The sequence below is a fragment of the Geotrypetes seraphini genome, chromosome 11 (genome assembly GCF_902459505.1).
Source record: "Geotrypetes seraphini chromosome 11, aGeoSer1.1, whole genome shotgun sequence".
Classification (NCBI taxonomy): domain Eukaryota; kingdom Metazoa; phylum Chordata; class Amphibia; order Gymnophiona; family Dermophiidae; genus Geotrypetes; species Geotrypetes seraphini.
The window spans coordinates 139738505-139761413 of record NC_047094.1 but is presented as its reverse complement, the minus strand read 5'-3'; the positions used below and the strand labels follow the sequence as shown (position 1 = coordinate 139761413).

Below are 22909 nucleotides of genomic sequence, written 5' to 3'. Positions count from 1 at the left end.
TGATATGTTTGGCTCAAAGGCTGTATCAAGAAAAAGTCCCCCCTTATGCTTTAGCTCCACACCATCCCCAATCATTGGTAATTTTGTCCCAAATTTATTCAAGCACTGAAGTATAGAAGCATTAAAGCACTTTATATAAAACATAAACGGTCTGATGAGGAGGCTAGTGCCACATCGTATTTGGCCACTCAGACCAATTGGCTAATACTGGCACTTCTGAAGACCAATGAATTAGTAAAAATTATAAATGAACATGTTATGAAGTTCTGTTTGTGAAGAACACGAGTGATAGTATAACAGTACAAAGGACTGCTGTACACATTACTTTTTCAGTAACAACATGGTAAGCATATTGATGAAAAATAAGAATGGTATAGAAAATTGAATAAATAATAAGACCCGACATGGGCCGTGTTTCAGGGTGTCTGCTTGCATCAGGGGTCCACCCAAATCTGAAAAATGTATATTAACAATGTAGCCGTGTCAAAAAAACACACAGAAACAGTAAGAGAGAGAGAAAAAAACGACAGCAAATAATCAAACAAAATTTGGTCCTAGTAATTTGGCTGTTGCCGTGAAACACAGCACATATAGGTATTACATACCTAAGCACAAACAACTGCACAATTTTATTTAAAAAGAAATAAAAATATTTCCATGCATAAAACAAGCTTTACATGTATGTGTGTGGGGGGGGAACTCGTGTATTATTTTGCCTACCATGTATTCTAGCATGTATCGTTCTTATCTTTTGAAAATTAATAAACATATTGAACTAAAAAAAAAAAATCCAGGAGCCAAGGAGTACAGCTGGGATGACAGGGAGAGAAATATAAAAACACAATAAGGAATAGCAAAGATTAATGGTGTTAGATCCCAGTCTGGATACCAATTATGATGGAATATATAAAAGTAGTCACCACACAAATGATATTCATATATTCTTAATATCAGAAATCCTGTGCTTCAATTTTTCAATTCAAAAAAAGCGGAAGAGACCTCAGTGTTTCTCAGGAAAATTCCTGGGAAACCTTCTATGGCAACAAAAATATTGTCATAGAGAAATACATCCTTGGTCTCAATTTTCACCATTCACATTATTTCTTTTCTCATTATTTCATTCTTAATTTATCCCACTTAGGTGAAGTTAAAAGTAAGCACTTATCTTAGTGGGATAAATCTTATCTTCACCTAAGTGGGATAAATTAAGAATGAAATAATGAGAAAAGAAATAATGTGAATGGTGAAAATAGTGAAAATTGAGACCAAGGATGTATTTCTCTATGACAATATTTTTGTTGCCATAGAAGGTTTCCCAGGAATTTTCCTGAGAAACACTGAGGTCTCTTCCGCTTTTTTTGAATTGAAAAATTGAAGCACAGGATTTCTGATATTAAGAATATATGAATATCATTTGTGTGGTGATTAATTTTGAAGATATTCAGCTTGTATTGTGAGAATATATATAAAGGTAGGCCACAATTAATAATACCAGAATCCTTCCTCCCCCCCCCAAAAAAAAAAAAAGCATCACTAGTATGATCATCAGCCATTTCTTGACTGCCTGGTTTCACACACTTATACATAGCACTATAAACAAAGCGATTCAGTGAAGCACCTACATAACTCATATAAAAAAAAAAAAAGCTCATACATACTATATAACATGTACATATATTCATATCAAACTCATATTCTGATGGCCTTGACATAAAAATTCTGTGTTCACTATGTTTGACACCTGCAAGATGGAAAAAAAACAGCAACCCAGTTCTGGTAACCTAAGAACAAATTATTAAAACTCTTCATGTTGCAATGAAAATGTGGCTCAGCAACCAATGATAGACTGTTGTGTTACAAATACAAGATTATTGTCAACGCAAGGCCTCGTTCACAGGGTCTCTGCTCACAGACATAGAAGAGGAGAAAAAAGGCAGAGAAAAAAATTGTATAAGTGAGGCACTGAGATGGACGCATCAGTTAGGAATGTGTGTCCAAGGCAGAATTCATTGAGAGGCGCCTACGAGCACAAGGGCCATAGCCCCTAACTGCAAGTGGGGAGCATGGGTGGTCCACAGGCATACTCCGAATACTGACACCAAGATGCTGTTATGGAACTTATGTGGACTTAGCACAGGACATTCTAAAAAGCAAATGAACTCCATAGTCTGGGTTCAATGTTTTCATGGACTCCTGACACAGGTGCTGTTGCCGAAATACAACTGTGCTGAGTTCTCTCAACCCGCTGCATGGAGACTTTTTTTTTTTTTTTTTTTATATTCTATATTCATTTCATATTTACATCAAGTGTACAGAAAATAATAACAGATTAACTTAATACATCACTTGAAATACCACAAATTTTCCCAAAATAAAATTTATCCCCTTCCCACCCACCATTCTAATATCTTTTAATACATACAATATAATAAAATCATTCATTCTCTTCATAACCATTAATAAAAAGTCAACCCCCCTCCCAAATCTTTCACTTATGTAAAGTCAGGGAAAAATGATAACTATTCTTTACAATAATTTATCAATGGCCCCCACACATTCTTAAACTTATTAAAATATCCTTCTTGAACAGCTAACGTACTTTCCATTTTATACATGTGACACACTGAACTCCACCAAAAACTATAATTCAGTCTTTTCAATTATACGTTATTTGTTGAATGGCAACTCTTGTCAGAATCAGTAAAAGTTTATTATATTTGGCTCTTAGCTCTCATAGACATGCCAAATAAAACTGTCATATGATAATGCCACATGATTCTCTAACAAGCAATTTATTTGGCCCCAAATCGATTTCCAAAAAAGCCAAAATAAATGGACAATAGAAGAAGAAATGATCTAAAGTCCCTGCTTCGAGATGACAATGCATGGAGACTTTTTAATATCCCTGCTTGCTGTACCTCACTACGGACTCTTCCAATGCCGCTGTGTACCCCTGAGGCACACCTGTCTTTATTTGCTTCATAAACAAAATGGGGCCCGCTTTCACTTTCAAAGTGTACCTCCAAGTAACTTCTCAAAAGGTTCCCTAAATTTAGAAGCCAAAAATCTGGGTACTAGACTCCTCTTCTATAATGGCAATTACTCGCATTATTAAGTTGTCCATATTTATCCCTTATGAACATCTTAGCATTTAGGGTATACAAATCATTAGTGTGAGCTAAATTGGTTAGTGCTCCTTAGTAAAAAGACCCCAAAGTTTGGGGGGATACATTTGGGCAACTTTGACATTTTTTTTTGTATCATAAGGTCAGCAGGAAGGGGCTACTTTATCCATAACTTCCTATGGACTATAGCAATATAGATGTTTTAAGTTCACTGTTTTTCAAATGCATTTTTCCGAATTATGTTCTTTTTGTTGATAAATGTATATAATTTTTTAAAGACGTAACTAGTTCATATCTGAGGCCGAGATTTTGCAGGATTATGCGGCTGATATCCCTCTGTCTTTTGGTAAAAATAAGTCACATGCCCTGCTTTTGGTACCTTTGGATTCAGAGGGTACCAATTATCCTCGCTCTAGAAAAAGTATCCTTTTACTGGATAATGGCAGCGAGACAGGATCAACCCTAATCAAATTATGCTTCAATTCTGCTCCTACCTGTGGGGCTTTTCATAAACGTATAATCACTTCCATATTGTCAAACTCTTTCCCTGCAGAGTGATTTTCAATGGTCTGGATCTTCAAACCACCAGGCCTAAATGTTTGAGACCTCAACAGTAAATGCAAGAATATGGTTTATAGATAGATGAAATCATTATTTAACTTAACAACAGCCAAGGTATTTTAAGACATTTCCATTTATATGAATTTGAAACCTTCTTTATGTCCCTCAGTTGCCTGTACCAACCCACTGAAATTTGGAAATCTGAGCCACTCAGCGTAGTGAGCTAACATTATCAGAAGAAAGCAATCCGCTCTCAACAGGGAGTGCGATTTGAAAAGCTACTTCTAAAGGTAAAAACCATGTTTTCATTGTAGCAGAAATGCTCCCAGAGTGGGGGGTCAGTGCAGAGGAGAAAATAACTAACCAATGGTGTGCTGTCGGGGCCTTCAGGGGATTCGCCCCACCCCTAAAGGCACTGCTCTGAATTTGATTGGTCAAGCAGGCAACAGGCAGATGCTGCTCAACCAATCAAATTCAGATCAGTACTGTCAGGACCTTCAGGGGGTTTGGAGAATCCCCAGCCCAAGAGCCCTGCTTTTTTTTTTTTTTTTTTTTATACTGTTTGACTGGACAAACTAAGGGAATGGGTGACGAGATGGCAGATGAAGTTCAACGTTGAAAAATTTAAAGTATTACATGTGGGAACCAGAAACCCAAGATACAACTATATGATGAGAGGGATATTGAATGAGAGTACCCAAGAAAGGGACTTGGGGGTAATGGTGGACATGACAATGAAGCGACCGCTAAGAAGGCAAATAGAATGCTAGGCATAATCAAGAAGGGTATTACAACCAGAACGAAAGAAGTTATCCTGCCGTTGTATAGGGCGATGGTGCGTCCGCATCTGGAGTACTGCGTCCAATATTGGTCGCCGTACCTTAAGAATCTCGAAAGGGTTCAGTGGAGAGCGACGCGTCTGATAAAAGGGATGGAAAACCTTTCATATGCTGAGAGAGTGGAGAAACTGGGTCTCATTTCCCTGGAGAAGAGGAGACTTAGAGGGGATATGATAGAGACTTACAAGATCATGAAAGTCATAGAGAGAGTAGAGAGGGACAGATTCTTCAAACTTTCAAAGAATAAAAGAATAAGAGGGCATTCGGAAAAGTTGAAAGGGGACAGATTCAAAATGAATGCTAGGTAGTTCTTCTTTACCCAGCGAGTGGTGGACACCTGGAATGTGTTTCCAGAGGACATAAGAGGGCAGAGTACGGTACTGGGGTTTAGAAAAGGATTGGACAATTTCCTGCTGGAAAAGGGGATAGAAGGGTATAGATAGAGGATTACTGCACAGGTCCTGGACCTGTTGGGCCGCTGCGTGAGTGGACTGTTGGGCACGATGGACCTTGGGTCTGACCCAGCGGAGGCATTGCTTATGTTCTTATGACTGGTTGAGCAGGCTGCCTAAGCAACAAATCAAACTGCATCAGGCAAAAAAGTAAACAAAAAGTTTAAAAGCAGGGCTGTAGAGCTGGGGATTCACTGAATCCCCTGAATGCCCTCACCACATGCCACTGTAAGCAACATAGGGCCCTTTTACAATGTGTCAAAACATTTTGAAATAATTTGCCTATCAGTGTATGTTAATTGTGCGTTATTTATTTTAACTTTTTTTTCCTATGTTTTTCTTGGGAGGGAGAATTAATCAGCTAATGAGCAAGCTGGATAACACAGACCAAATTCTATAAAGTCCACCTAAAGCTAGCCACCCAACAGAATTGATTAATGGACTCAATCAGCACTGAAAATTGGCTATTAACAACTCAGAATTGACTTTAATTGGACTTAATTTGGGCCCCAAAATTTGGAATATCCTCCCACAACACTTGCGTCAACCAGTCACATATTACAACTTTAGGAGAATGGTAAAGACTCATTGCTTCTCTTCAAGCCTATAATTCAAAATGCAACGACATTTCTACTTCTTCAAACTTGCAATTCATTGTCCATGACCACTGATTAGAAACCTTGATGTAAGCCGCATTGAATCCTTATCAAAACTTAATGTATAGAAGAAAATGTATGGTATGGTTTAGTAACTGAAAGTTAGGCACACAAGTCAGAAAGCAAGATTCTAAAAAAAGTATACGCCTTGTCCGAAGCACCTACCTAAAAGTGGGACTGGTTGGGGGTGGACCATGGGCGTCTTTTGACTTAGTCATCATTGTGCATACTAATTAGACCAGACTTTATGGTAGATATCCTGCAAAGAGGATGGTTGGATAGGCTGGAGTGAGCTTGGACGGCAACTTCAGCATTTGGAACTTAAGACAATACAGGTGGACTTTACAGTCTATGACCCAGAAATATCAAAGAAGAGACAAGTTAATGTAATCATGTATTTTTAATGGGAATAACTAATGGGCCGACTGGATGGACCGTTGAGGTCTTTATCTACCATCATTTACTATGTTACCTGGCAGAAACTCAAAGAGTAGCAACATTCAAGAGCTGAGATTGTGATGTCATAATGCCTCCTTCCACCAATGCCTAAGAGCCAGCCTCAGCAATGATGTCACAATGGCTTGATTAGATGGCAACTTCAGCATTTGGAACTTAAGACAATACAGGTGGACTTTACAGTCTATGGCCCAGAAATATCAAAGAAGAGACAAGTTAATCTAATCATGGATTTTTAATGGATAAAACCAATGGGCAGACTAGATGGACCGTTCAGGTCTTTATCTGCCGTCATTTACTAAGTTACAATCTCTTCATGAAATAGCAGCTAATAAATTTCTATTAATAAAAAATTTCAAGTTTATTTAAAAGTTGATAAAAACGCTTGTAAAACCATTTCAAAGCAATTAAATTTAGGGGGAAACAAGGAAGTCATAAAAATACAAACATGGACAAACTCAGACGACAGATGAACAGAAACAGGAGGAAAGGGGATAGAATTACAATGGTTTGAAGAAAAAGAGGACAATGGGGGGCAGAACAGGAGCAACAGGTCATATTTAAAGAAGATAATGAATAATGATTAAGTGCTCTAATGATAGGTTTAGCCGAATCTGATGGTTTTAATTTTCAAATACATCCTTATAATGAAAGGTTTTCAGGGAATTCTTAAAATCTAATATAGATTCTTCTCTAAGGTAGGCCAGAAGTGAGTTCCATAACTAGGGTGCGAAGACCAAAAAGATCTCATTACGTCTAGTATCAATGATTTTTAAAGAGGGTACAGAGAGGAGATTTTGATCGGTCGAGCGCAGAGCTCTAGGAAGAGTGTGAGGTATTAACAGTCTATCAGGAAAAAAGGTTTGTCTGACGAATCTTGAATGATAATAGGGCGATGCGGTGAGGGATTAGAGGCCAATGAGCAAATTTTGGAGTGGTGTTACATGATCATGCTATTTTTTTTTAAATCCTCCTACAATATGGCTTGGAATAGTGGAATAGGTCAATGCAGTAGTTCCCAATTTGGGTCCTTGAAGTTCTAGGACTCACCTCCCCCCTCCAAAAAAAAAAAAGAAAAAAAGAAACACAACCAGTTTTGGTTTTCAGGAAAATGAATATGATGTTCAGATATCTATTGTTTAATCATCTGCTGGATTTGCTTATTTTGATAAGAGCACATTGAAATCCAGTGCCTCAGTATCAAGCCATGGCCAAACAATTCTAAGCCTAATGTCTTCAGTTCTTGGGGTGATGGATGCTGGTCGCTCTGTAGAATTTGAAATGCCTTGAACATTTGGGGGGTTTTCATTTTGAAAGATGCCTTCCGTCTTCAGCTGTACTAGAACTGGCACGGAGCCTATGGACTGGGCTATGCGGTATTCTCCCCGTCCCTCCCCCAGTTTACACAATCTCACTTGTTTTTCTGTCCCAACTGAAATCTCTTGCAGGATAGGGAAAGGTAGCTTTCCAGATGTCTGCCTAGATTACGCAGCACGGTCTATGCATATGCAGCAGGAGCTAATCAGATACGGTGCCGTTAAGACAGCTGCCCTTTCTTCAGCCTGTAATCAGTGAGCCGTGCGAAACAATGATACTGTAACTCTGCAATCAAATGCAATTTTCCATTTTACAAATTTTGATAATGCCATTTCATTACCCAATCACTTTATTTTTTATTATGTTGTAGAATTCAAACACATTGAGAGAACATTTTGGAGATACAACTGAATTTATACTGGTATGGGGGTAATTTTAACAGTTTGCCAATGTAAAAGTCAAAGAATCTACCTAATTTATCCCTTGTTTATATGCCATATGTCATGTAAAATGTTTCCTCTTGGGATTAATATTAAAATCATACCAAGTCCTCAGTAATAGGTGGATGAGAATATCAAGGATCAGAAATATCCAGAAAAAGCCAATACCAATGAAATCCAATAGATAGCCTTTATGTTATGCTAATCAGTTTTTTCTATTCCGCCTTTATCTATTCAGTCCAAGGTTGGATTACATTACAAGAGGTTGAGTCAGTTACCCAGGAAGTTACAATGTATCGCTCCATGGTGCGACCTCATCTGGAGTATTGCATTCAATACTAATCTCAAGATATAGCGGCACTAGAAAAGGTTCAAAGAAGAGCGACCAAGATGATAAAGGGGATGGAACTCCTCTCTTAAGAGGAAAGACTAAGAGGTTAGGGCTCTTCAGCTTAGAAAAGAGAGGAGGAGATAGGATTGAAGTCTACAAAATCCTGAGTGGAGGAGAACGGGTACAAGTGGATCGATTTTTCACTCTTATCAAAAATTACAAAGACTAGGGGTTACTCGATAAAGTTACAGGAAAATATTTTTAAAACGAATAGAAGGAAATTGGTTTTCACTCAGAGAATAGTTAAGCTCTAGAATGCATTGCCCGAGGGTGTGGAAAGAGCGGATAGTGTAGCTGGCTTTAAGAAAGGTTTGGACAAGTTCCTGGAGAAAAAGTCCATAGTCTGCCATTGAGAAAAACATGGAGGAAGCCACTGCTTGCCCTGGATCGGTAGCATGGAATGTTGATACTCCTTAGGTTTTGGCCAGGTACTAGGGACCTGAATTGGCTGGAACTCAATTTCCACATCCCATCCTCACAAATTTTGTCGCTGTCGCTGTCCCTGTCCCATTCCTGTGAGCTCTGCCTTAACCGCACAAGCCTTGAACACTTATGGTTTTAAAGTGTTTGAGGCTTGTGCAGATTAAGTCGGAGCTTACAGGAATGGGGCAAGGTCAAGAAAATAACTCGCGGGGACGAGATAGGAAAATGAGTTCCTGCAGGGAAAGGGGAAAAATTTGTCCCCATGTCACTCTACTTCATATCCACCTTCCAAAGCATGGGAATCACAAGATATTTCTGTTTTAACAGTTAGCAACTAGGAACCATAAATATATCATAAATCATTCACAGCAAAGACAGAAAAGAATTACATCCTGAAAGGAAAAAGTAAGCTTGTTAGGTTCTCTGCCTTTCTTCAGCTATGCTTCCCTCTCAAATAATCAGAGTGTCCTAACTGTGGACAATGCAAGGGTCTCATGATAAAGTACTTTAAAATAACAGTGAACACAACCCTGAGAGGTAGAGAGGCCACTTTATAATCATATTATGAATGAAAATTTTTTTTAAGTATGATTCTATGCCGCTTAGAAATATGATAAATGGGTTAATAAATTTTAATAAAAACTTGAAACTTAAAAACTAGAAACTTTATTGTAAGCCAAAAACCACCCAAGTTCACTTTACAATTTTGGTTGAGCTGTACATAAGAACATAGAACATAAGAAATGCCTGCACCGGATCAGACCTTGAGTCCATCTAGTCCGGCGATCCGCACACGCGGAGGCCCAGCCAGGCCTACCCTGGCGAATACCTTAGTTATTCGTATCCCTCAATGTGGTTTTCAAGAAGATGTGCATCCAACTTGCCCTTAAAACCTTGAATGGTGGTTTCCCCCACAACCTCTTCTGGGAGAGCGTTCCAGGCGTTCACCACTCACTGTGTGAAGCAGGACTTTCTGACATTTGTCCTGGCCCTGTCCTCCCTCAGCTTCAGTCCATGACCTCTTGTCCGTGTCACCTTTGACAAAGTTGTTCCCTGCTCTATTTTGTCGAATCCTTTCAGTATTTTAAAAGTGTCTATCAGATCCCCTCGCAGTCTCCTCTTCTCGAGGGTGAATAATCCTAGTTTTCCGAGGCGATCCTTGTAGCTCAAGTTCTCCATACCTTTTACAAGCTTCGTCGCTCGCCTCTGCACCCTCTCCAGTAGTACTATATCCTTTATTAGGTAGGGGGATCAATGTTGGACACAGTATTCCAAGTGTGGTCTTACCATCGCTCTGTAAAGCGGCATTATGACATCCTCAGATCTACTCGTGATACCCTTCTTGATCATGCCCAACATCCTGTTTGCTTTTTTTTTTTTTTTTGCCGCCGCTGTAATGGGTCATAAGAACAAATGAACATAAACACTGCCATAGTGGGGACAGATCAAAGGTCTATCAAGCCCTCTTTCCAACAGTAGCCAACCCAAGGTACAAGTACCTGGCAACATAGGAGACAGCTTTGTAGGCGATTGAGAACCCCCAATATTCAACAAATTCCTTGACTGTTTCCAATGTAAAATAATCTCCGTTGGGTTCAGCACCCCAATAATTTTGAAAAAGTTGTCTCCTATGCCCGGCAAGATCAAAGCAGTAAAAGAGATTTTATGCAGTTTAGCCTAAAAATAAGCAGCAGTTTCTTCCGTCCTAATAATGATTTAAGGACCTTTCTTACTAAGCTGCTCTGGCAACAAATTTGAGTATGTAATTACATGTTGACTGAAGACATAGTTTCTCCAATTTGTTTTAAATTTACTACTTACAGTGTTGTAACAGTAACTAAATATAACTAGTTACTAAACTTAAGTAAAAGTATTGCTACAGTAATAATTTCACCAAATTTTACTACTTTTACCGATGCCTGCAGTTAAAAGTAACAAGTAAAAGCTGAAACGATATAGAAAGGGCTCTTCCATAGAGAACCACATGCAACAGCAAAACTGGGAACAGGATTTTGCTATTGAAAACCTTGTCATGTAAACAGCGGGTCATCTCGTCTGAAATTTTGCCGGCGTGAATACAGCCTATGAGAACAGTGGGATTGCCTGTCCTTTTAAATTGGTTGGTTACTGGTCTCCAGCCAAACAAAAGAGAGATGAATTCTTGGTGAGGAGAGAACAGACTGCTGGTCATCCCATGGGAAATGCTACATCGGGACGGTTGTCCATTGGATTGATTGACAGATAGAAAAGAAGTTGGGGTGTCTGGCCTTAAAACTGAAGGGTTCGCACACTTTTGAAGATATTGGAAGAGAGTTTGCCATCGGGTGAAAAATTATTAAAACATGACAATGATTCCAGTTTTGTGAAAGCCTTCTTTGCAACTGGATATCATCTTGATCATAATGAAAGTGAAGATTAAGATGGCAGGGATGAATTCGATAGCACTAGCTCTAATGGAGATGAAGTCAAGAGATTTCCTTGATTAAATCCTGCAGATCCAGTCAGACATCAGCAATAATGCAACCTGGCCCGGTTTGAAGGAACTTTTTATCAGGCTGAACAATCCATTTCTGCTTTAATGCAGTTGTTGGAAAACCTTTTCAGCTGTGCTAGATTAATGACCCACGAGCAAACTTGCATGAACGACGACCATTTTGTAAAATGTAATTTTACGGAAAGCAAAGTGAATTGAATTGCTGTTGGGATAAGTATGTTAACGACTGTTGCATTTGTTGTAGCTGAGCTACTTTCACTTTTTACTCAAAAAGTATTCTATTAGACAACAGCCTTTTTACTTTTACTTAAATCCTACCTAAAACTTCAGGAAACTACTAAAATCTAATCTATTTACCAGATTTACAACCTAAATGCCTATATCCTCCTTTGTTATACCTACATTCTTTTTTAGATTTATCCATATGCAGATGGTCCTGACCTTCTTTACTCTACTGTTTTGCTCTGATTGTACCTTTTTTTTGCTCTGATTACTCCATCTTTCACCGATTGTACCATTTTCGCTGATTGTACCATTTTATCTGGCACCTAGTTTCTCTGATTGTACCATTGTAACCTTTCGCTGATTGTCCAGCCCTTCTTCACTGTAAACCGCCTCGAACTACTATGGCTTTGGCGGTATATAAGAAATAAATTATTATTATTAAATATGGTTTTTAAAAAAGTATTCTTCACTATACTTTTACTTAAGAACTTTGACCCGACTACTTAATTGGTTTTAAGTGACGCAGTCGATTATCGTGCCAATTATCACCAATTCAAACAATTAAGTCAGGAACCTAACTTACTAGAATTAGGCCCTCTGGGTGGCTACTTTCCCAGTCGTACACCCACGTGCAAACAATGATGCATTCACTATTAGGAGAATGTGCACACTCTTTGTACATAGGGACAATTCTTTTCAGGTTGCCTGAAGTTGGGCATAATTGCTGATACAGAACACATTTAGGGTTCCCATAATCCTCATCTAAACCTTACCGTAACACTAGATACCAAGTGAATATTTTAAGTGTAGTTAGGGGGGTTCCCCCACCCCACCCCCTCAAAAAAGAGGGTTTCAGCTGACAGGTACCTAAGAGGGAGAGCGGAAAAGGTGAGCCTTGCTGGGATTTGGGGAGGGGGGGGCTAGGAAAAGGGAGAGGGAAAGTGCTTAATGAGGACTTGAAAAGGAGGGAGAGTATCCGATAGTGTGTTGGGAGATTTTCCTATAAATCTCTTATTAATAGCAGTAAAATGCTTAGGGGGCTACTGTGTCCTGTACTCACAGCAAAAGAACACAGTGGACAGTGGTCATCCCACCCCTGGCTACAGGCTCTGCACTCTGTCCCCCTCCCCCATCTCCAACTCCAAGGCCATTTTCCTTCCATTTTGTCCCCTGCGTTCAGGCACCTTCCCTCTAGCTTGCTCTTTACCCACATGATTTCAGAGAAAGTTACAAACCAAATTCTGGCAAAATGATGCACATCTGGTTGCAAACATTCCACTGGTTCAGGCAGCACTGAAAATAAAAGTGTTTTACAAATCAAAGAAACAAAAACCTAATCAGCACTTTTCAGAATAAGTCGGTGAGTGGAAAATTGTCTAGAAAAACACATTAGCAGCATAAATAACGTATGTTTATTAGACCCACTGCCAGGAAAACACAATGATATGCTTTTTTTATGCCCAGAGATACAATCCAACATACAGTTAGTTTGTGGGGGTAAAATATAGAGGTAGATACAGCAGAATATTTTATTTCTATACCTCTCTCCCAGGGGAGTTTGGAACAGGCACTTGAGCATTTTTCCTTGTCTGTCCCTGTGGGTCACAAAGAGCAGTGTGGATTTGAACCCACAACCCCAGGGTGCTGAGGCTTTAGCATTAACCACTGCGCCACTCTAGAAACCAAAATATAGCAAAAGTGAGCCAAGTAAAGGGCAATGAAGCCATTGTGACATCACTGATGAGGTTGACTCTTATTGGTGGAATGAGGCATTATGATGTCACAATACCAGTTCTGGTTATCAGAGGCTGAAACTTTTCACACTATTATTGATTCAGTTTTCTATACTGTTTTTCCAGGGGAGCTCAGAACAGTTTACATGAATTTATTCAGGTACTCAAGCATTTTTCCTTTCTGTTCCAGTGAGCTCACAATCTATCTAATGCACCTGAGGTAATGGGGGGATTAAGTGACTTGCCCAGAGTCACAAGGAGCAGCGTGGGGTTTGAACCCACAACCTCAGAGTGCTGAGGCTGCAGCTTTAGCCACTGCGCCACATTGTAAGGCTGAAATCTGTCCTATTGTAAAGCTTTGTTAGCGAGAAGGCCGATCACCTCAGTGGCTCAGTGCTAGGACTCTTCTTTGCAAATGAGGAAACCAGGCTTTTATCTCAGGCGACTGCTGATCTTATTCAAAAAAAAAAAGTGGATGCATAAATATCTAGCTCATGCCTTCTCCTTCACAACTCAAGGTGAGTTACACACAAGTATTTTCCTGGTGGCAGAGGGTTTCCAATCTAAGGGCCTCATTAACGGATATGATGCTAATTCTATACAGGTCACACTTTTCTGACAAGGATTCAATGCAGCTAACAAAAGACTTTGTACAGCGATTAAGAATAGGAATGGTTCATGAGGTACTATAGATCAGATGAGACAGATATAGTGGCCAGAGTCATCTATAAGGAGAAGAGATACAGTATGTCTTCTGGGACAAATTCTGGGCCTAAAAAGGTCAATTATAGAATCAAGTCTAACTAAAAGTAAAACTACAGTGTAGACCAGGCTTTTAAAAGCCTCCGTTATAGGTGCCTATGTACCATGCTCTAAATGGGAACTCGCCAGATGTTCTCCACCTCCCACTTCACCTCAGAGGAGTACCACCCCCTACAAATGGTTGTCCCCTCATCTAATGGGGTGAAATACAAATGAATGTTCAAATGCCCTCTTTGTACTTTACAGAATCACACCTAAAGGCCACTAAGTCCTTCTAAACTAAACTAAACCTTGGGTTTGTATACCGCACCATCTCCATAGTTGTGGAGCTCGGCACGGTTTACAGGAATTGTAATGAGAAAGGAACTCCAAGGAAGGGCTAGATGAAGATCAGAGGAGAGGAGAATGTTAGAGGACTAGGAAGTCAGAAGAGGGGGGAGTGTTAGGTTTTAGAGAAAAGCCAGGTTTTCAGCTGTTTACGGAAGGGTTGGAGAGCACTCAGGTTTCAGGGGGGGGGAACAACCTAAACACGCCTACTTCGGACTTAGGCACCTATCTGCCACCTAATTAATTTGTATTTGTTTCAATTATAAGCTTATTAAAGCTCCTAATTGAAGCCAATATATGTATTAAATTAGGTGCTTATTTATTTGGCACCTTTTCCAGAATTTCCCTCTCAGTGTCTTCTGGAAGCGGAAGCAATAAGGAATCTGTCGAAGAGATATTGGGAGGTTATTCCAAACGCATGGAACTTAATGTGTGCTATTAAGGAGAGCTTTATTATCAGTGAGGCTTATTTACTAACCTTAGGCTTAATTTTATAATACGATACCTGTGTGGAACATTCATAAAGACATTTTTCTTATTTATTTATGCAGAATACATACATTACAAACCAGATAAAATAAACTTATATAGAAAGTTCCACCAGGTAAGGCAAAATCACAACTTGCAAATCAAAAAAGGAAATAATGTATCTGTCAAACAAAAGTCCAGATATAATTGAGAGACCTAAGTCTGTTATCTTGGTAAACTTTTTTTCATCATAAACTACACTAAGAATAAATAAAACAACCTAAACTGTTTCAGATACGAAGTAAATTAAAAACAGGTTTCTCCACTTGCGACAGAGCAAGGAGACAGAGACACCCCTTTTTAGCAGAAATAAAAGTACCGTAGTTAGCTCGGGGTGCTCATAGAAATCATATTTATACTGCTTTGGTTGTACCAGAGAAAGGCAGTATGTCAAATCCTTAATACATGTACAGGGAAATTCTAAGAAGAAATAATGCTCTTAATTGCTGAAAAAAATAAATAAACAAGGGCATCTGCTTAAAATTATTTTATACAGGAAATGTAGACATTTTCATATGGGTTTACAACTGAGGTGTAATTACAATAAATCAAAGGCAATTTAGCGAAATTCAGAAGCAACACGCAAAAATGGAAATCTATTTATTGTTGCATTTTATACACAAGGGGAAAATATGTAAAACAGAATCAACTCCTACTCGTGTCAAGAATAACATGTACTGCAAATATGAAGACGGTACTCCCTGCCGTGAATGTGGTGAACCACTTGTGCTCTCATCACTCTAAATTTCTCTTTTAGAACAAACATGGATTCTGCTAGAAGAATTTGGCTGCAACCAGGGCCATTGCTAAGACTGCTGGGATGCAGGACAGAAATTTAGAAGACATGTCAAAGTTCACCACAGCAGGCTGTATCTTGTTTCGTTTTCGCTTGGAGGTCCTAGGCAATTGCCTTGGTTGCACCCCTAACAACAGCTCTGACGGTCCCCACTATCCCCTACCTAGTTTTCCTTGTCATACACTTCACAAGTGCTGGTTTGTGAGGGAACCAAGAAGGACATAGTAAAAGGGGAAAGAGAGAGGAAATGAGACTCATGAGAGGGATGTTGGGAAGGAGAACAGAAGAGGTCGAACGATTCATTACTACTTTACTTAACAAGAGCATTAAACAAAACCAACAAGTTTAATCATCCTTCATGCCTAGGATAAATGACAAAGAGGCTGGTGGCATCTTATCATAAAAACATAAGAATAACCATAGTGGGTCAGACCAATGGTCCATCAAGCCCAGTCTCCCATTTCCAACAGTGGTCAATCCAGCTCACAAGTCCTGGTAGAAACCCAAAGAGTAGCAAAATTCCATGCTACTGATCCCAGGGTAGGAAGTGGCTTCCCAATGTCTGTCTCAATAGCAAGCTATAGGATGGAGACTTCCATTCCTTTCTTAAACCCAGCTACGCTTAGCACGGTTACTACATCCTCTGGCAACAAGTTCCATTCATTTTAAAAGTATTAACATCTAACTTCATTGACCAACAAATTTATTGAGGAATGAGCTTAGCAGAACAAGAGTCCACTTGGTCAGACATATAACCACTTAGATGGGTAGTATACCAAATAAAACTAAACTGTAAAGTCTCAAAAGCTATAAAGTGTCACCATCCTCTTTGATTTTGCTCAACCGCAAATAACCATGGGAAATCAGCTCCATGTCATTCTTTAAGGAGAGAGGGAAGAATCAGAGTATGAAAAGGCATAGCCACTGACCCTCACGCCTTGCATTGAAGAATGCTGGCGTAGAAGGACTGAGGTTGAGATAGCCACAGGATGGTTTCCAGCCACTGACCCTCACGCCTTGCATTGAAGAATGCTGGTGTAGAAGGACTGAGGTTGAGATAGACACGGGATGGTTTCCAGCCACTGACCCTCAAGCCTTGCACTGAAGAATGCTGGCGTAGAAGGACTGAGGTTGAGATAGACACGGGATGGTTTCCAGCCACTGACCCTCAAGCCTTGCACTGAAGAATGCTGGCGTAGAAGGACTGAGGTTGAGATAGACACGGGATGGTTTCCAGCCACTGACCCTCACGCCTTGCACTGAAGAATGCTGGCGTAGAAGGACTGAGGTTGAGATAGCCACAGGATGGTTTCCAGCCACTGACCCTCAAGCCTTGCACTGAAGAATGCTGGCGTAGAAGGACTGAGGTTGAGATAGCCACAGGATGGTTTCCAGCCACTGACTCTCACGCCTTGCATTGAAGAACTGAGGTTGAGATGGACACTAGAGAATGACACTGGATGGTTTCGGGGACGGGAACAGTGATGAATGTTGTCATTGTGTCATTCTCTATCAAGAGTAAAATAGCTACCCCCCTCCGCCCCCCCCCCCGGAAATGTTCAAAACTGTTAGAATAGGGTTGTCCTAATTTAACACATTTTAATTTTTGCTGCAATTAAAAGGTATTATTTCATAATTGTAAAATATAACCAAGATTAGGGAGCAATATGCTAAGATTGCAGGTTTCTTGGTTAAATAATAAACTGAAAGTAACTTTTGAAATCACTCAGCAATATAAATTAGTCCAACAGTCTTTAAAATATGTATAATATTAAAAAATATATATAAACAAACCAACCCAAACAGGTCTCTCTATACAGACAGAAAACCAATCCATATGAATCAATAGGCAAATGCTATTTAACGTCAGATCCAGTTGGGTTTCCAGGATTTCCACAACAAATATACATGAGATTGCTTCGCATGTACGGCTTCTATTGAATGAAACTCGATCTCATGCACATTCATTGTGGAAATCTTGAAAATCCGTTGGGGCCCTTCAGGACTGTGGTTTTCCACCGCTGCTCTAATCTGCACTGGCTCATGTCGCTCCCAGGGAGCAGAAGCATCAGTCAGAGACCATGTGTGAAAGACCCAAATTTCCCTCCTCGAGCACAGAATTCCCACCCAAACAGGAAACCTGAGGAGAAAAGGGCTACTGCTGGGCTTGTGGACGTGGAATAGCTACCAGTTCTCCGTCCAGTTGCACTGCTTCAGGAGAAAAATGAAATGAGAGAAAGGGAAGAAAGCAGAGAAGGCTGACAGCCAGCAGCAATGGGACAGGAGAGCAGGAAAAGGAGGATATGCCCGATAGAAAATGACATGAGGACAGAATTTGACCCCGTCCCTGTGGATAACTGCGGGAAACCGTCCCAGAAGAGGTGGTGGAGTCAGAGACTGTGTCTGAATTCAAAAGGGCCTGGGATAGGCATGTGGGTTCTGTCAGAGAGAGAAAGAGATCATGCTTACTGCGGATGGGCAGACTGGATGGGCCATTTGGCCTTTATCTTTCTAGGTTTCTATTCTGTCTCAAGCTCAGTTGTTCTGCACCAGCATTCTTCAATTCAAAGCTTCAGGGTCAGTGGCTGTACCCTTCATACCCTGATTCTTCCCTCTCTCCTTAAAGAATGACACAGAGATGGTTCCCATGGGGACAGGGACAAATTCTGTCCCCATGTCATTTTCTAGTGCCTGATTGTACAGTTTTAGCATTCAAGAAATCTTGAAAGGACCTAAAAATTGTTATTAGTGACTCTGCCTTATCACTTGTACATGGAGATTACTACCACCACCATATTCTTCTCACCCCCTCCCCCTCCAATATATTATGAAATCACTGATTTTTAAACAGAATATGTTTCTGTTTGAAGCATTGTAAACGATTCCAAAACTGTTGTTATAACCTAATAAGTTCTTGTTTTCTTTGCCACAGGAAGATGACTCATCCATGCCAGGCTTTGAACCTGTGATCTCTAGGCATAAACTGCTTTTTGGGGGGGAGGGTAATACCGTTGTGAGAGCCATTCTCCATACCCAGAAAACCACCACATTAGAAATCACTTTAGACTTGAAAACTCTGTCACACTTTTTGCAGCTTCCCTATTCTTCTGCTTCTCCACTTGACTAGTTCCTAAGAACATAGCATAAGAATAGCCCTTCTGGGGTAGACCAGCGAGATCCTTCAAGCCCAGTCTCCTGCTCCCAATAGTGGCCAACCCAGGTCCCAAGAACCTGGCAGAAAACCAAAGAGCAGCAACATTCCATAGCTGAGACTGTGATGTCATAATACCTCATTCCACCAATGCCTAAGAGCCATCCTGTTTCCAACAGTAGCCAATCCAGAAACCCAAAGAACACCAACATTCCAGAATCTCAAAGGAGTAGCAAGATTCTGGAATCCCAAATAATAGCAACATTCCATGCAGAATCCCCAAAGAGCAGCAACATTCCATAGCTGAGACTGTGATGCCATAATGCCTCATTCCACCAATGCCTAAGAGCCAACCTCTTCAGTGATGTCACAATGACCAAATGTCCATCAAGCCCAGTATCCTGTTTCCACTGTGGCCAATCCAGGTCACAAGTACCAGACAGAACCCCACAGGCAAGTTTTCCCTGTTTTCTGCATAGGCAAAATTCTTTGTACATTTGATCTCCCTAATTCTATAGCCTTACCCCCAAATTATGTATATGCTTCTTACTTTAGGCAAGGAAATCAGTGAACACGGTTGATTTATACACATAACTTAATTGTTTAACAAGCTTAATCGGCACCGATAATAGGCAATTAGCACCTCATAATTGCTGCTTATTGGCTTTATTGGATTTTATGTGTGCAACTCGGTATGCGCACTGCCTACAATGTTACGCAGGGGGCGTGGTTAGGGGGCAGATCGTGGGAATTCTTATAATTTATGTGCCGATGTGCACGCAATGGGTGCGTCTAAATGTTATGACGCATACTGGCACTAAGTGATATTCTATAAGGTGCGCATAACTTTTATAGAATTTCATTTAACACTGCACAAGTAGGTGCTGGTTTTTTAGGCGCGATACATTTAGGCGCCCTGATTCTATAAAGAGTACCTACCATTGGACCCCTAGCCGATCTTGGCGCTTAACTTTATTTTTAATTGGTTCAATTGGTACCTTTAAAACCTAATTTTAAAAAGCTAATTTTCAGGTAGGTGCTTAACTCGGTAGGCGTGACCCAGGCGTCTACCCACCAGAACGTAGGCATGGTTAGAGGCAGGGTTTGAATGTGGATTGAGTTAGGCCAAGAGAGCCCAAGTCTAATATATATGCACCTACGTTTTGACACCTATTGGCCCCTATGAAGAATTAGGTGTGGCTAGGCGTGATTCTATAAATAACATAACATAACAAAATCTCTTATAGACCGCAGGTACCTCGCGGTTCTGTGCAGTTAACAAAAATTAAAATACAAGCGTACACGGTATAAACACAGTTAATTAATCAAAAGTATTTGCCAAACAGATCAGTCTTCATGCCAGATAAGAAGTAATGTAATGTAATGTAATTTATTTCTTATATACCGCTACATCCGTTAGGTTCTAAGCGGTTTGAAGAAAATAAACATTAAGATTATAAATGAGAAGTAAGAAGGTACTTAAAAAATTCCCTTACTGTCCCGAAGGCTCACAATCTAACTAAAGTACCTGGAAATTAATAAAGAAGAGAAAATAAAGATGGTTGAAAAAAGAAAAATTCTATGTGAATTTATAGGATGGAAATTAAACTGACTGTGAAGAACTGTATGAAAAATACATATGGAATGCAGTTAGAGAGGGTAGGTTACAATCTATTGATGGTATTTGTAGAGATAGAAAGATACCTAGTAATTTGTTTATCCCGTAATGCTGCTAAGATCTTACTAAAGAAGCATTTCTACACACATCCTTTTTCAGAAGGAAAAAAAGTCAAAGATCCGAAGATCATATACAGCCAAACTTAAAGATCACTCTTGCCTCTATTGGCAACCGGTGCAGTTTATGGTAATACTGTGCCATGTGATCGGATCTTTTCAGTCCAAAAATCAAACATGGCAATGAAGCTGCACCAATTGATTAGCACAGAAGGCTACTCTCCACCCCCAGACACACACAAGTTTCAAGTTTATCAGCCAAAGAGTCAAATACATTTTTTAGACTGTGGTGGACTCAGTGCATCCCTCGGCAAGCCCACAGAACAATGGTCTTCATTAAAATTAAAGCTGGGGCCGTTTTGGATTCTAATGAGCTGAAGGAGAGCCCCTAAATATCTTCCCTTGGGAGGCCACAACACTGTCAATGACACCTTCAGACTTCACGGGGGAGTATTCTCAAGACGGTGACCGTTTCCAAATGCATTCTCTTTCGACTCCTGCAAAATGCTTTGATTTTTAAGCATGTGCTCCTTCCCTGTTCTATCCTGAGCCTAGGTCAAGAGGCAGAGCAGCAGGGGGAAAACCCCCCCAGAAAGGAAATGAAGGTCTGAAGCATCAACGGGATAGCTTCTATAGCGCTACTGACGACTGGGGAGTCAATTCAGAGCAGTTTGCATGAGCCTCAGTAATGGAGTTACAATACAATGAGTGATTTCAACCCGTTCATAAATTAAGAAGAATTTTCAGCTGAAAATAGAGCGCAGTTTAAGCTTAGAAATGTAAGAGTGCCAATCATTTGCCAAGATTTATGAACAGACTTTGTGAGCCCCAAATTTGCCCCCACCTTAAATCCACTCCTGTTGCCACCGACTTTTAGAGTTTAGTGACGTTTTGAGTCTAAATCCAGGCACTATAAATTTATCCATAATCCCCTGAAAGTCCTGCCATGCCCTATTCTAAAATACCAGGAGGTTTTCCAAGGAGCGCCTGCTTTGGACCGGCATCTCTAGAGACCCTAATTTCAAGCTCATTCAGTGCCCTCCTCTGTTCATGCACACAGGCTTCCCCAGCATTTAAGCATACAGTTCAGGCTCCTATTGCGGACCCCCAAGTGGGTTCAATCTCTCTCCTTATAGACCTCTCTTAGCTGGACCCTTCTCCTCCGCTGCCAATTCTAGACTTTGCCCCTTATGCCTGGAATTAATTCCCCCAGTTTGCCTTTTTGATGTAGCTTCAATCCCTAACCCTCCTCCCCACTGCCCACCAACCCAGCCAGCAGACTGACCGTTCTGTCCTGTCTGAGCTTTCCTAGGAAATAGGTTCAGCATTATTTAAAATAAAACAATGCAAGGAAAGTGAGCATATGCAAAACTTGTAGGCTACCTTTCCACTCGAGTTGCCACTAGCTTGTCTGAACAAGAGCAGCCCCTGGTGGCGGAGGACGGTAGTGCCCTTCATGTTCCCCCCCTGCTCCGAAGCTGCCTTCGGCGGCTTCTTTTCCTCCTCCAAAGCCCTTCTCGCACCTGCAATTTGCGGGAAGGAAGGCGAGCCGAGTGCCTGGAGCCCCGAGCATCCTTATTGTTCCCGTACTCACCCTCCGCTCCATTTTGCCGCCTGAACCATCGCCCGAGCCCCGGGACGCAGCAGCAGCAGCAGCAGCGCAGCTCAGCCCAGCAACAAAACACGGCTCCGAGCGAGCTCTCCACGTGCCTCTGACATTTGCTGCCAAATTCCGTCTCCACACACAGAAGCAGAGGCGGCCGTGCACGCGCCCCGCGCCGCAGCTCCTTTTGCGCGCCTAAACCTCGAGCTCCGAGACGTTCCGCGCGCCGCCCCCTCCCCCTTCCCCCCCCCCGCCTACCTTGTTGCAGGGATACGAGTCCAGGGGCTCTGCTGTGGCAGCGGACGGGTAAAGCCTCACGTCCATGGCGGGGGGCCGCCAGTCTCGCGCTGGGGCGCGTGGCAGCGTGCGGGTGTGCAATGGCAGCGCGAGGCTGCTCCAGTGCCTTCTATTGTTCGTCAGGCGAGCGAGCGCGCGGCGCGGCGCGGGGGAGGGGGCCTGTGGCGCGCGCTCCCAAGGGCCGGTCGCCCCAGTTGCGCTCAAGTCAAAGGAGGGGCTGACCTGGTACCCCAAGCCTGCCCTGGGGGAGTCACTTAATCCAAGCCACTGCCCCTGATACCTGAACCCTCATGACACCGTGCTACCACCCTCTGGACCGGGAATCAGCAGTCCTTCAAAAAAACCGACCCAGAACACCCTCTCCCCCTTCCAATCTGGCTTCAGAAAGGGCACTGGCGGACACTATTGATTACTACTAGATCAAGGAAGTGATGGGATCTTGGTCCTCCTAACCTTCCATCACTCCTGTCTCCTTGAGACATAGGACCCAAAGCGTCCTACTAAAATCTACTCTGTCATGACCCAAACTGATAAAGTATGGAGTACCACAAGGCGCTTTTCAACCTCTATATTAGACTGCTGATAGACATCGCCTAAAA

The 22909-nt window shown here is 41.2% G+C and overlaps 1 protein-coding gene across 6 annotated transcripts in view; it reads right to left on the bottom strand.

Annotated features, from left to right (window-relative positions):
• The window catches only part of TOX2 (TOX high mobility group box family member 2), a 219752-nt gene extending 197249 nt beyond the window's left edge, over positions 1-22503 (bottom strand). For 2 of the 6 annotated variants that reach the window (XM_033914241.1, XM_033914246.1), the window contains exon 1: positions 22272-22501. In XM_033914241.1, coding sequence (XP_033770132.1) covers positions 22272-22337 — 66 coding nt within the window. In that variant the 5' untranslated portion in view covers positions 22338-22501. Of the gene's footprint in view, positions 1-21793; positions 21863-22004; positions 22140-22271 lie in introns of those variants that run through there. The other 4 variants (XM_033914244.1, XM_033914247.1, XM_033914248.1 and 1 more) reach the window with 3 other exon arrangements.
• Between the last annotated feature and the right edge of the window lie 406 nt (positions 22504-22909).